Source organism: Bombus flavifrons, chromosome 11, assembly GCF_040668555.2.
Source record: "Bombus flavifrons isolate JBK064 chromosome 11, iyBomFlav1_principal, whole genome shotgun sequence".
Taxonomy (NCBI): Eukaryota; Metazoa; Arthropoda; class Insecta; order Hymenoptera; family Apidae; genus Bombus; species Bombus flavifrons.
In genome coordinates this window covers 4,821,217-4,836,192 of record NC_138452.1, presented here as the reverse complement: position 1 = coordinate 4,836,192, position 14,976 = coordinate 4,821,217, and the positions used below count along the sequence as shown (strand labels likewise).

Genomic DNA, 14,976 nt, shown 5'->3' with positions numbered 1-14,976 from the left:
TCAGAATAATTGATAAGGTGTGTAAAGTTGTTCGACGTCTGTACGACGCGACGTACAGAGGGGAGCGTCTCGACGCGGATGGTCGCGTGTTTCCTATTGGAACGCGGCTCAAGTGCATAACGCCGCGGCTGATTTATATCGCACCACGTTCGACGAGCTTTTGATATCTTTGTGGCGGCGGGCCGGTATCGATCGAACGAATAGAGCGGTTGCACACGTGTACCGGCACCTGTGCCGACGCAACGTCTTCGTGACAGAACGCAATTCCGCTTTTTCGCTGTTTCAATTTATAGTTGTCGCGCTCGATCGATGCCAACGCGCCGCTTGAAGCCAACGTTACCGCTTGTCTGTCAGCTTCTGATCGTTGGAATTTTCTTCTACGTAACGGACACGGACATTGTTTTGGAATCGTAACTACCGATTCTTTCGATATCGAGTAGTCGTACGAAGATATACAGAGCATCTTATTCGAAACTCTACGTCCAATTATCTCCTGAACTATTCGTTATCCTACAGAGAATGTTTCAAGGAAAACTTGCTTTCTTTCCTTCGAAGATGTTCGACGATGGCCACGCGTTCTCTTCGACAGTGTCCCCGAGAATTCTATGTGACAAAGGAAGGTGAGAAGAGAAGGTGGAAGGATGTGGATCGTGTCATTTCTCGATCAATTATTTTTAATGGAAAGCTGACTTACACTGATCGGTTTCTAAACTCTTCTTAACCTCCCTCGCATTCTCGGTATCGAGTCATTTAAAAAATTCTCTGCCAGACAATTGCGACGTACGGCTTGGTGGATGGCCGCGAATCGTTTCACCGGAAGTTCCATCGCTGAAAAATGGATCGCGCGTCCGCGTGTGGCTTCTGGGCGCGAAAGAAAGACACAGGCGCGTTTCCATCGTGTATTGACTCGGGATAAATGGCTGTAGATAAATCGGCAAAAAGTAGTGGCAGAGAGTCGCGAGGACGTATCAAACTCTTTTTTAACCACCGAAGTGAAATGCAACGACGGCGGCCAGATTACGCTTGCAGCTGGAACACATTTCAAACATGGCGGTGCAACGCGCACACGCGCTCTCCGTTTCGATCAATACCCTACCAACATAGCACGTTGCTTAATGTCAGTTCTCAAACTCCTCCGTGGCTGTTCTGTGAGCGACGAGAAATTTATTCGGAATTTTATTCCCTTTATTTCAACATGGAACCTGCGAGCAAATGTAGAAAAAGAATGATCTATCGGATTGCAGGACGTTCAACGATGTAAAAGATTTGTCCTTTTAAAGGGAACTTATGTTCTTTAGTTTTGTAATAGATTTTTAAATTGATCAATTTATACTCGTATTTGTTCGTCTCGATGTATCAGCAGGTACATAAAGTAACTATGTTTGGAATCTAATATTTTCTATATAGAAAAAGAGAAGTGGTTTAATCTTGTTGCGATCTTGGAATTTTTTATATCTCAATCTCGCTTTAATTTCAACCGAGAAAAGGACATTTAATACTTGAACAAGATGACTTTTAATTTCAACCGAGAAACAGAATTTTAACGTTTCAGATCATTAGCATACAATTAAAACGAGAAATCAGGCACATCGATAAGGATTTTTTTGTATTTTCATGAAATTTCAGAAATCTTTTAACGATGGGACAGTACAATTCGGTCGAAATTGACCCGAAGTGTGCAGATTATGTCATTTTTTAACATGATGCTGTTAATATTTCTTCTATGTAACTTCGTAGAAAATAATGTAAAAGACATTCTCATATATCGATAAATTAACCATATTTTTTTTTTTTTTTACAAATTCTCAATTTCGTGTAAGATACCAAATCTTCGAAATCAAAACGCAACGCCTAACGTTCTATTAAATTATCTTTCTGTAAGAGTAAATAAGATTGTGTTCTTCCAAGAACGATACATTTTTATTTATTTCTTTATCTTTTCAACGACTCTTTGATCTAACTTTCTTGTTACTAGAAATATCCTACTATGTTAATTTCGTTAGATCTCTTACTCTTTTACCAGTTCGGCCTCTTTGACTATAAGAAGAGATTTTTTCTCGGTACATAGTATGTTTTATATCGGCAATAAGGCGATAAAATAGAGGAGGAATATCCTCGCGATAGAAGAGATTGTTTATGAACGGATTTTATGGCTGGTAGAATTGTCTACTGCATTTTACGAGCCTTAAACAGCACGCGAGCTAGAAGAATCGAGTAGAAGAAACGTTTTGTCTATTTTGCTTCGTATGTATAATGAATTTACGATTAATTAATTTTTTGCAGTAATGAGCTCGTAACGTCACGTTACTAAAAAATATGAGAACGATAAAATACTCAGGAGAGATTTTTCAAATTATATCGTAAAGATGTAAAAATATCGAATAATAAATAAAATTGTAAATTTAGTTTTCGTAGAATTTCTATAATTTCGCTTGTCGTTCAAGAAATTAATAATTCTTTCATCTTGGAATATCTGGAATAATCGATACGATTCATTTTAATTAACCTAATCGCAATTCTTGATCGTTATCGTTACAAAATTTTTTATCAAATTTCTCGTTCGCGTTTTTCATATATTCAAATTTGCACAGGCGTGCGTATATCTCAGCGATTTATTCGCGAAATTACCTTCCACCTGACTATGTTTGTACTGTGATTCAGAGAGAAGGTGGGAAAATTCGTGCGAACCCCGTTCAAGACAATCAAATTTCCTCGTATTAGCCAACTTTGCGCGACCACCGCGGTTTTGTTTAAAAAGCGCGGCTGTTCACGCATCTGCAAAGCAAACATAACGTCGGGCGTTCGGCTCGACCACGCGCTATTTTTCCCTTCTCGTACAGCAACGATTTTCCCGCCGTTCTCCATCTCGAGTCGAGTAAGTTCATGTATTTCGAGTTTTGCTTTTATAAAACAGAGGAAAAAGGCTAACAGAAAATAGATCGCGTGTATACCAACGACTAAACCGCGAAATTTTATATGATTTTTTATTTTCATTAACATAACAAGGAAATGGAACTACAGAAAGATTTATTTCCCCAAATTTATTAAGGAAGGAAGTAGCTGCTCTGCTTTGAATATCTTTTATACTTTTATACTTTCAAATTTTCATTTATCAAGAAGATACGCTCTCTCTGAGAACAAAAGATACGATCGAAGTAAAAGTTAACGTCGACAATAAACAAAGAATCGTGTGAAGAGATAAACGCATCGACGAACGACCGATCTCAAAGGGTTTTCTGGAATTTCCAAGGGCGAGCAACGAGCGTGTGTTTCGAGTGGTGGCAAACACGAGGCCGTTTACTCGTGCGTTACCACGTTTCTAGAATTAGAAACGTGACGGGTAAGTGGCGAGCCGAGTGTGCACGAAAAACACGAGTGCTGGTCGAAAAGAAACAGAGAGAAAAGGAATGGAAAGGGAAAGAGTAAGAGAAGTAAGAAAAAAAAATTGAAATAAAGAAAAGGAGAAAGAAAAGAAAAGGAGAGAAAGATGAAAGAAACCAAAAGAAAAGGTGTATAGAAAAAAGAAGAAAACGCAGATACCCTGGAAATGGGATTCACGATGAACGTGGCTTAAATGCGCGACATTATGCTGGAAATGCATATCAGCCACCTCCTCTCTTTGAAATCTCGCTCGAAAAAGAGTATCGCAAGCAGGGCGAAAGAAATCATCCATTTGCACGGTCCGTGTCGTGTTTTATCGTTTTATTTTTCAAGCGTTCATCGTCCTCCGGTGTTTCACGCGCGAGCCAACCTCGGTTCTCCAACTTTTTAAGTATTCGTCTTACGGGAATCTAATAAGAAGTAGGCATAGCGATGTTGTTCGATGTATCAACGAAATATCAAATTGTTCGGATGGTTTAAAATTCTTTCAGGTGACTGAGAATACTTTCACGATATTTGCAACAAACTCCGTTATCTCTGTAAAGTGAAATAATTCAAGACGAGTACACTTACCCTAGTTGTACCTTTGCCTCGACCCCTCCCTCTCTCTCTGAACGCACCCTCGCCTGTTTGCAGGTGGTACAGATGCTGAAACAAGATGAAAACTTTCATTAGAGCAAATCACCGTGTACATTTGCCAGTGATATTAACGAGAAGAGTAAGAAAGTCGGTTCGCCAATCTCGCGAACACTATAATTTCTATGTGTTCAAAGATCTCCTATTGTTTTACGTATCGTTCCATTTCTTCCAAAGTATATCATATTTCGTACATACAGAGCCTAAACTGAAATTGACTTGTCTTTGTGAATTTTTTGGAAAAATGACACGGCTTAAATAAAACCCATCTGCCTTTAATTAACGCTCAATTTTATAATTGTAGAAATTTCTGGTTAAAACGTGACTCGCTGTTGGCTAACAAATTAAACGCACGCGCTCTCCATCATAAATCATATTACGATTGATTTAAGTTTATAATATAAATATGCATATGTGTATATATTAAAACCGCGAGATCTCGCGTGCTCTCGGATCGTTATCGTTCCGACGATGTACTATCGTAAAATCAAGGCAACCGTATCACCTCAATTGACCTCGTTAAGTCCAATAGACGCGCCAATAAAAGTATAACCTTCCAGGGCCAGCGGTATTAGATTAGATTCCCGACGACAAAACGTTTTAGATTATTCCGGGGCGAAAGATGGTTGGAGATGGTCGCCCGCGGGCTCGATAGACGTTCGATCGGCTCGATGGGAATTAACGAGACATGACCGGAGATAATTGGAACAGGGAGATTGGTCCGCGGTTCGACGATGGTGAAAATTCATCGCCGTTTACGCCAGTGACGAGGGTAAAATCTGGTTTTCCATTTTCGTTACATCCTCTTTCCTTGTTATCTTTGCCTTTTTTTATTTCGTTGTTTTCGTCATTTTTATCGCCAGCCATTGTTTCGTAACTTTTGTTCATCGACGTCGTTATCATTCGCCATTCGTTGCTCATTGGCTTTGCTTATCGCGTTTGTCTTTTGTTTCTTGACCTCTCACATTTGTCTATTTTTAGCTTTGCCTGCGGTTTTGTTGACAGAAGGTTAATTGGAAGGGCGATATTATTTTTTATACATAGCTATTTTCTTTCCTTGTCTTTTATACTTTTCTGGTATGTCAGGAGAAAAAATAACCAGCGAAATGGCGGATCTCGGAAGGTATTGCTGTGTCTCCTGGGAATGGTTTAGCTTCCGGTCTGAGGAAGAGCGGATACTGTTACACGATCGGTAAAATATCAAGCAAAGTGTTATTTGAAGAGCTTGTTGTTAACGCATGCTTGCAAGCAAGTAAGACGTGAATAAATGTCAGTGTAAAGATATAAAAGAGAAAGAGAAATTATAGTTCTTTCGATGTTTTTAAATTAAACGAAACGATCGATTCTTGTCGACAGCCGCTCAGTGCAGAGATCTGCGTTACCGCCCGGAATGAAGAATCGCTACCTTCGAAGTACGATCGTAGATGGCGCGTGCGGTAGCTGCTGGAGTTGTTACACATTTTTAGTCGACGTATCGCGGGAAAATTTCCTAACTATAAGTTTACGACAACCGAGTCCTGTGTTAATAATCAAACAAAAGATTAATGACAGAATAAGGAAATAACATAGGTCAAATCATTTCTTGACGACTATGTCTCGAATTACTGTTGTTCCCTTTTAAGTACTGGGAAACGTACACGAAATGAAGATAGAAACATCTCACATTCAAATACAGAAAATGGCACATAAATCGCACAAGACCGTGTTTCTACTCGTTTTCGTACTAACGTTTCCGCAAAATTGCTTAAAAACGACCAACTCTAGTGTTCAATCCCTACAATCGTTCGATTAAAATTTCTCCACTAAAATTGCTACCAGCCTCGCCAGTAGACCTAATGAACCTACTAAAACTGGAAAACGAAATTACGTACACGCAGCTAAACCAGATAAGATCTCGAAAATCATTTCCTCGGGACTACCTACCATCTCGCTAGGATATCACGCGATCTTCCTCAGGTACACGCTGATTCCTCTTCAAATAGGTTCGCGATCGGAATCTTGGTGAAACCTCCCCGGATCGGTTGACGAACGAGGGGGCAGAGGGGGGGGGGGGAGGGAGCTCGATGGAATAAAAGGAGGAAGGAAAAAGACAAGCGCCGTGGAGTAGGTGGGACTCGGGCCGAGTAGGTGGTGGTCGGTGCTTGTAAGGTGCACACTCGAAGAGCAAGCGGATCCCCGCCGCGCGAGTGAACATCGAGGTCCGAGGCAGGCGGAAAACGTCCCCTTCGCGCGGCACACGCGTCGACGATTATGGTCTAATTCCCTTGTACGCGCATTCCCACCAACCTACCTAGCTTACCTACCAACCTACCTGGCTGCCTCGCATCACAGAACCGTCTTGGTGAGCGAACGAGGAAAAGCGTAGTTGTCGGTGCATTCGATAAGCGTACGCTCGAAAGACAGGGGTGTGTCCCCTTAATTCCATATCTCTCGTTCTCTCCCTTTCACCCTGGCTCTCTTTCTTCCCTTTCTGCCTACCTCTCCTCTCTTCTCATCATCTCCAGCTGAATATCTACTTTTCACCCTGTTTCTTTCTCTCTCCTTCGTAACCCCCTATCAGCCTCCTCTCTCCATGAACCTCCCTTTCGCTCTCTTGCTCTGCCAGCTCCCTCCGATTCGTCGCTTTCTTCGCTCGCCATCCGTTTTTCCTCTTTCTCCTCTTCACCATCGTGCAACCGCTCCCCGCGCCTCGGCTCGTTGCACCTTCCAGCCCCTCTGCTCTCTCGCGTAAATATCGCGGTTTCTCGGTAAACAGGAGAACGCAGCGGGCAAACGAGGGACACAACGCGGCGGGAACGCGTACAGAGTAACATATACGTGTAATACGTGCGTCTGTATACAGGGTGTTTCAAATGGTTTATGCCAAACTGTATCGGTACGTTGGTACAGATATATAATGAAGTGAGGAACGTTAGTCACGTAAAACATAGGCGTCGTTGCTAGAGATTTTTGTGCAAATTTTACCATAAGGTTATGATTTTTGCGTTTTATCTATGGTTTCGTAATGCTTTTTCCTTCCTCGGTTTTGGTCCTCTGCTTTGTCGGTAGCAGGCAGTTAATGGAATGTTTTAATACGTGCAATAGTGCGATATCACGAACGATATCTCGACAATTTTGAGGGAGAACAGAAATAGAAATTTGGCTAATACAGGAATTTTAGAGATGCTACTCTATGAAAAATCGAATATGTGACTTTCTCTGTTTATATCGTATAATGTTATTCATATAGAACAATTTATAAAATATACCGACGAAATGTTAACTGACAAGTAATGTTATTAAAATGATAGAAACGATGAAACAGACAGACATTTAAAACCAAATAGGAAGGATAATTATGGCGATATTACGTCGATCGACCGTGTAACGAATTTTTAAACTGTTCCCCTGTAAAGAAAAAGACTCTCAATTTGCATAAACGTACTCAGTTTAATAATTGTTGTATCCTTATCAACGTTGTTAACATCCGTTTATGTTATTGAATCATACACGGAACATAATGACAAAGTTTGGCTGTTAAATTGTGGAACACCCTGTATATGTATATAAACGCAAGGAGATGCGTGCACGCACACGGTTGCGAATATCTGCTCGTGCACGCGTGCAACGGGACGTTCCTTCGATATGTTCGTACACGGATGAGACCGCGGAACGGATACTGGTGGAACAGAGAGGGATAGAGGAAGAAGGGTAAAAGCAATGGCAAGAGGGAATAGAGAGAGGGGTGAGACTGAAAGGGGGTGGAAAGAGTAAGGGAAGCAAGGCAAATGTCAATATCGACGATGCATCGTCAAGAGAGGACGCACTTGGGGCGGGAATGAGGGCGTAATTAATCGTCCAAGCAAAGAAATTCTCTCTTTGTCCTGTCCCCGACCCGCGTAACTACCTTCCTACCTCCTGCACTCCCCCTCCTCCGTCGCGGTGGTGTCACGCGGCGAATTTTCCGCGTGCTTGATCTTGTTTCGAATGACGTTTTAAACGCCGGATTCCTTCGAGCAATTTTTTAATATCGACGAATATGGGCAGAGAACCTTGTTTCAGTTGAATTTCAGTTAGATCATTTAATTTCATTTAATTTTGCATTGTATTACGTGAGAAATCCCATTTGATCGATGGCCTGTATTAGAGTAAGTTTGAGCCGAAGACAGACGGTTTGAGCCAATGGAGAATGAGAATATACAGACGTTCGCACTGTGTGTAAACGTTTGGATCGTAATTTTCCTTCGTATCATGCTGTTGAAACGCCATTGAGATTAGAAATATTTTGTAGCGTAATTTCGAGCCAACAAGATCGCACGAAATTAAATAAATTAATTAAATAAATAAATAAATAAAAAGAAGAAAAATTAAATAAATTAAATAAATTTAAATGTAGAAAAATAAAAAATCGGTAGGATGATAAATAGTTGTGATAATGAGTCTTTATAAAAAAATTCCCTATATAAGTTTGATCGATATTTTGAGTCAAACGTAACGAGTCAAATCAGGTATAATTTATCTACTCACTTTCATATTACGTAATATGTTTGTCGTACATTTTTCCACGTAATTTTATGTTCACCCTGCGTTGTACACTTTTTATCAGTTTACCGATATCAGTGCTAATTTTTCCGTTTACATTTGGTAACGATTTAACGAGCCCTTTAAGAGAAGGGTCGACCCTTTGTACATTTAATCCCCTTCTTTTTTAATCGAATATTACGAAGAATAAACGATTTTATTAACCGATATTTATCGAAGATATCCAGCAAGATCTCTCGCTCAGCTCTCTTGCCCCACGTTTCAAGTTCGGTTGGATGCTTTCTTTGGAAGTTTAACGGGATGGATGCACGAGAAAGCACGTGTTTGACAGCGTTATAATTAGCTTATTAGTCTTACGAGATGAATGCATTAGGTACTGTACCGTAATATCAGCGGAGATAAGTTGTAATTTTAATAAATCACGTCATTCTCGCGTTCTCGGTAGCGTCAACTTTTGCAATAGGAAAATATGGCTGTGAAATAATTTTCTCACTCGATTTTAATAACCTTCCGAACCAAAAGAAATTTCAAATAATCATCGATCCACTTTTCAGATCGAAGTAAGAAATAGCAATTAGTAATAATTCTTTTCTTCGAAAGCAAATAGAATGCCAATTAAAAATAGTGATTCACGCATTTCTTCCAATATTTCGAATCTATCAATCGTTTGCTAATCGTTCGTTTAAAACCTACCCCATTAAAATTAATTACATCTTACGAATTTGTCATTCATTGCCTAGAAAAATGTTTGAGTAAGGAACAATTCGTTGAAAAAGTGAAATGTTCTCAGACAGAAGGAACAGACTTAACATATTTTTTAGTGATTAATAATAAAGAAAGAATCGATGAAGGAACAAGGGTGCTTGATAATTATCTGCAGTCTAGATCAGTAATTAGAAGCACGTACCTCGCAGCCAACTGTCATCGATTTCGTGATAAGCTAATTAAAACATCTGATAAATACGTATGTTTCGTTACATCTTCACTCGACAGATGTACGACGATTCTCGATAAGAAACACGAGTCTTCGTACTTGGGTCTTTTTATTTTACAATTCTTCTTCTCGATCCTCTTACCGAGGTTTGCTCTCTTGAAACTTGGAACAAGATGCTCCGTGGTCCAAATAATTCTCAAGGGTTGCAACCCCGCTTCACTCTGTTTTAAGTAGAAATCTCGTCCCACGACGCAGAAAAATGAGTATATACATTTAAGTTTCCAAACAACGAAGAAAGGGGAAGCAGCACGGTGGCAGCCGGTCCTTGTATTTGTCTAAAGTCCCAACGACGCCGAACATTTGCCCAGGAAGATGGTATTATAACCAAACACGGGCCTGTTCAGATGAAATGATTAGTGTCGGGACATCTGCTTCTGTTGACAGTAAACGTTGCGAGGAAATAGTAGTAAATTCTCAGATTCCTTTCTGTTTTAAAACGATACCGATCTTCCAATCTATGTAACATGTTTTTCTTTTGTGTGCTTCTTTCTTGCTCTTTATTCCCCTTTCTTGCCTTCTGTCGTCGTTAAAACCGTGCTTCGAGTTTCTTTAAAATTGCGATCAAATTCTCGTAGATTATATTTTATCTTGTCGTGCCTCGAGAGGATTAATCACGTAGCTGGTTTCTTTATCTTCGCTTATTTTGCGTGGAAAATTATAAAGTTCCGCCGTAAGTTTCTTTTTTGAAATATGTTTTGTATCTTTATATTTCTTTATACCATCCCTTGTGCTGTGTGTTTTTTCTTTCTTTTGTACTTTCATATTCGTTTACACCGAAATGGTCGTTAGCCTATTTTTATAGAAATTTAACCCTGCACAGGTAAATTGGATGGTCGATCGTGCAAGGAAAATTCCACCCTTAAATTTTTCGAATACTTGAAAAAGAATTTAGACATTAATTAAACGGAGTTTTACAAATATTTCATCCGATTTAATAGATATTTTATTTCTCGAAATCTCGAATAGTAAAATGTTAAACCTACACGTATATTAATAATTATATTATATTAATAGTCTTTAAATTTTCGAATTACCCTGTAGCATTACCGCGTAATCTAACGCATCGAGAGACTTTCGCTAGAGAATTCTCTGATATTGTATCCTCAAGAGAAAGAACAAATCTCTCGTCTTTCTCCTCCACTATTTACTTTATTTCACATTTTTACCCAATTAAACGGAATAATCTGCGAAGCAGACCGCGCGAAAAGATACAGAAAAGAAAGAGGAGTGAAATTAAAAAGGAAACGAGACAAACAAGGGAGAGCAAAATCAGACAATAACGGTGAAAACAAAAATAATCACAGAGGATGGGACGAAGGGTACAAAACGGGAACGGAATCCCGGATTTCCGTGACTGGTCCTTCGGCTAATGAAAGAATTCGACATCGAGATCTCTCTCCGCGCGTCCCTTTGTCTGCTCTTTTCATTCTCTTCGCCGGTGCTCGCGTTCACGCGGCCGATTCTGTGAAAGTGCCGCGCACAGTCGAGGGTGTTCGCGATAAAAATGTTGAATGCGTCGCGACGCGTTCCCCAAAACGTTCGTTTCAATGGCATAGCGTGCATATGTATATGCGTCGTGGAAACACGTTCCACGCAAAGCGACTGAAAATTCGTCCGAGAATTACGCGGCTGCTGACTTCGAAACGTCATCTCCCTTCCATGTCTCGGTACTTGCTCGTCATTGTTTCGCGACACGGCTGAAATTTTTATCGTCATTTCGCACACAGCAAGTTGTACCGATAATCTACGAGTAGAGCGCGGATTTCTATTCGAACGCGTACTTTTACAAACACGATTAAATAATTGGTATTCGAGCAGAGATTTCCTCCATCCACTAAACGTTACAGGAATTACTATTATATTTAGAATATTTTCGATATACAGGGTGGTTGGTAATTGGTGGTACAAGCGGAAAGGGGGTGATTCTACGCGGAAAAAGAAGTCGAAAATATAGAATAAAAATCTTTTTTTTAATTTTTTTTTTACATTCTTTTTTAAAATCTACAGTGAGATCCGTTATAACGAGACGTGATAAAGTGTACGCGTACCGAGCGAAAATTCAAAGTCGATTTTCTCGAAAACAGAGCCTCAAACGAAAAATTTTTATTCTATATTTTCGACTTCTTTTTTCACGTAGAATCACTCCCTTTCCGCTAGTACCACCAGTTACCAACCACCCTGTATTTGCATATTACGCGTATTCTATGCGTTTCTGCACTTTCAAATCTACTATAGATACATAAAGATAAATGTTGTTTATTTAGGAGAAATTTCTGGAAACGTGTGAAGCTTTCTTGAGTATTCTAGCAGCAAATATTTATACTAACCCATCTTCTATTAATTTAATTAAAAAAATCTCACAAACATTCTTTTCCGTTGCTTCTTAGTTATAAATTTTGGTATTGCATCGCGTGAAAATTCAATTTCTTCAAGACAGGTTGCCAACGACTAACGATAAGATAATTTACAGTGGTTGCTATCGACTCATCAAATTAAGTTCGTAAATAGGAAGGAAACATTTCATATGCACGAACCTAGGCGGTTAATATTCCCATAAATTATCTATAAGCTGGCTTGAAACGTAATGGAGAACGGAAGCACGGGATGGAAATGAACGAGAAAAAAGATTGTCGAAATTCCCGCGATAGTTAAAAACGTCCGCTTTCTCGGTCAGCTGACTTTAATTTCGTCAAAGCGTATCCAGCGGGCGACAGATGGTCGGCGCGCCGTTCGAAAGAGCCGTTGCACCCATTAGAAGTGCGACGGTTAAAAATGGTAGGTACGTCCGAAGGACAGGTTATCGAGCGTACCATGTGCACTCTTCGCCTGCAACCGCGTGTGCATTCTCTCTTTCTGTTTCCCGGCGCACTTTCGCGCGAATGCCACTGATAGTTTCTCGACACGATGATCTGCGTTTTAGCCTTTTCTCTTTCGTGCATTTATCTTCTTGTAAATTGCTTTTCTTTCCTCTTTTATATCGTGCAATTGGAAATTTTAGTGTGAGATTATGTGCCAATTGTAAAGCAGAATTTTTCTTTAATTAGTCGAATTAAACACGATCGATTCTTATGGAAAATTAATATAAGTAAGAGCTGGTTAATTAAAACAAGTTTTGCGTTTTGAACATCGTTTCACGTACTTATTTATTGCGTGTATATATTATTTATGCAACTCTACTGATACAATTAGTGCATTTTAGCTTACGTATGTTATAACAAAATGATTTAGATGGTCGGAACGTGTTCCATGAAATGGATGACGTATTGGAACAAAGATTATCAATTTTAAGGTAGAAATATTTCTTATGAAAAATAAATTCAATTCAGGGATGGATTGCTGTGTTTCAGTAGCAGCGTATGTTTTAAGTTATTATGGCACTTGTGTTGTTTTCAACGCTATCGTGTTTTTTTCACTATCTTTGATTAAATATATTTAGTTAGATAGTTTCGAATGCAATAATGTTCTACTTTTTTACTCAAATGCGATCCATTGTTATTCTTATTTATTTTTTATGCAATTCTTACATATTCTTACACACTTTCAATACAATCGTCTTCTGCCGTTTCGAAATAATTTTTATTGAAATGTGAAATTGAACCGATGGGGTTAAATTCTGTTCCGATCTTCCAATTTCTCAAGGATTTAAATGAAACGTTGTGATTGTATTACGATAATTTTTTCCCCGCGGAATCGATTTGAATTCGCGGCAGTTTAAATCGGCATGGCCCGCAATAAACACGGAATATTGATCGCGGTAAATACGAAATACGCGGAAATGCGAGGACGTAAGCGAACACGCGAGCAGTTGCTATGGAATTGTTACTTCATTGGTATCGATAGGAAAAACGCAGAAACTTTACGAACAGATCGCTTTCTTACTTCGAATGCGTTTTACCTGCGACTATTCGCTACCAAAAAAAATATCCACATAAAAAGATCCACATCTCACAATACATCGTACAAAAATGCTTCCTATTGATCTAAACGAAAATACCAACGCTATTGGTCAAAAGTTTCGGATCATCGCCAATAATTAAATTAAATTATATTATAACTCGACAATGAAATTGTAACTTTAAAATTAAAAAGAAAAATCAGCTTCGAGTACGGCTCCCTCAGATAATCGAGAAATATATCCGAATTGCCATCGATATTTTAAAATGGAAAGAGATAAACGAAGTTATTAGGTGGTTGTCCGAAAAGTGTCTTTCTTTTTACAGACACGTCCTTTATAACGACGCATCTTTATACAAACATGAAACCTAATCTGTCGAACGTTGTAATCTTTATCTTGAGAGAACAAAATGGATCATACGTAATTCGATAAAATAATATAAAACGAAAAATGTGGTGCAACCATTATTTTCTTATAAAACGAAAGAAACTTTTCGGACGACCTAATACTATCGGTCTTCAGCGTGAAACGCACAAAATATCTTCCGGATTAACTTATACACGTAAGTAATATAAGTTAAGGACAAGATATATATATAAGACACTGTTGGATCATCGAATTCAGTTCCCCGATAGATCGAGAGGGCTGCACGAAACGTAATAATCGGATGGGAAACATGGCCAATGGGGAATCCCGTTTTCTCCGAGGAGACTTAAGCCGATCGGCCATTTCGTTGGAATCGAAACGCTTGGCCGTGAGTAAAGAAATAATAATAATCTGCAATTACTTCCGCGTCGCCGGTCGAAATCGATGACTTTCGAGGGCGCAACGTGCGTGCGCCATCATGGGGTGGTGGCGGAGGAATTAAAGACTACACGTGTAAGTTCGATGGAAACGATTGTGTAAGAAAATTGAACGGCGGTGAGGGAGGATTTTTCTTTCGGTTTCTTTACGTGTGGTTAGTTTGAGGAAGATGAATGAAAAGGGACGTGAAAGTGAGAAAAGCTATAGACAGTGAAGATAAAGTGGTTGGGCGAGTTTTGAACGTATAGTGACGTGAGCAAGTAATACTGAATAGAAGACTGATAAATTATAATTTTGTTTATTAATGGATTCTGGCTTATACTGCAATTAACATTTATAGACGTGGACGCTATTTTTTTTACAAAACGTATATAAAATTTTATATTGGAATAGAATTCTCGTTTATATACGTATAGTCAAAACTTTGATATCACAGTTGGATTTTTTGACGGACTTATAAACAAGAATCCTACTGCAAGAAATAAGTCTCACATACATTTTGTAAGAAAATAATTTCACGTCTAAATTCATTAAAGTACTATCAATATAATATATAATTCATACGCGAAAGGATTTCTTAGAAATCCGACGTCTGATTTAGAATTTCTATCGAAACGTGGTAATTACGGTGGCGTAAAAATATTTCTCTCGCAGTTGTAATTATATCAAGGTGTTTCGCTGGCAGCTCTGTTGGATATTTCCAACAAACGCACGTTAATATACCGATATTGTAATTTGATTACAG

The 14,976-nt window shown here is 39.0% G+C and overlaps 1 protein-coding gene and 1 long non-coding RNA gene across 7 annotated transcripts in view; one reads left to right on the top strand and one right to left on the bottom strand.

The window, feature by feature from the left end:
• The window catches only part of Tet (tet methylcytosine dioxygenase-like), a 144,160-nt gene that overhangs the window by 64,159 nt on the left and 65,025 nt on the right, over window positions 1-14,976 (bottom strand). For all 6 annotated transcript variants that reach the window (XM_069124069.1, XM_069124072.1, XM_069124068.1 and 3 more), the window contains one exon: window positions 3,955-4,029. In XM_069124069.1, coding sequence (XP_068980170.1) covers window positions 3,955-4,029 — 75 coding nt within the window. The remainder of the gene's footprint in view (window positions 1-3,954; window positions 4,030-14,976) is intronic.
• LOC138185250 (uncharacterized) lies at window positions 4,641-5,586 on the top strand. The gene is made up of 3 exons (XR_011174556.1): window positions 4,641-4,789; window positions 5,104-5,209; window positions 5,374-5,586. It is a non-coding gene; the product is annotated as an uncharacterized LOC138185250 (long non-coding RNA).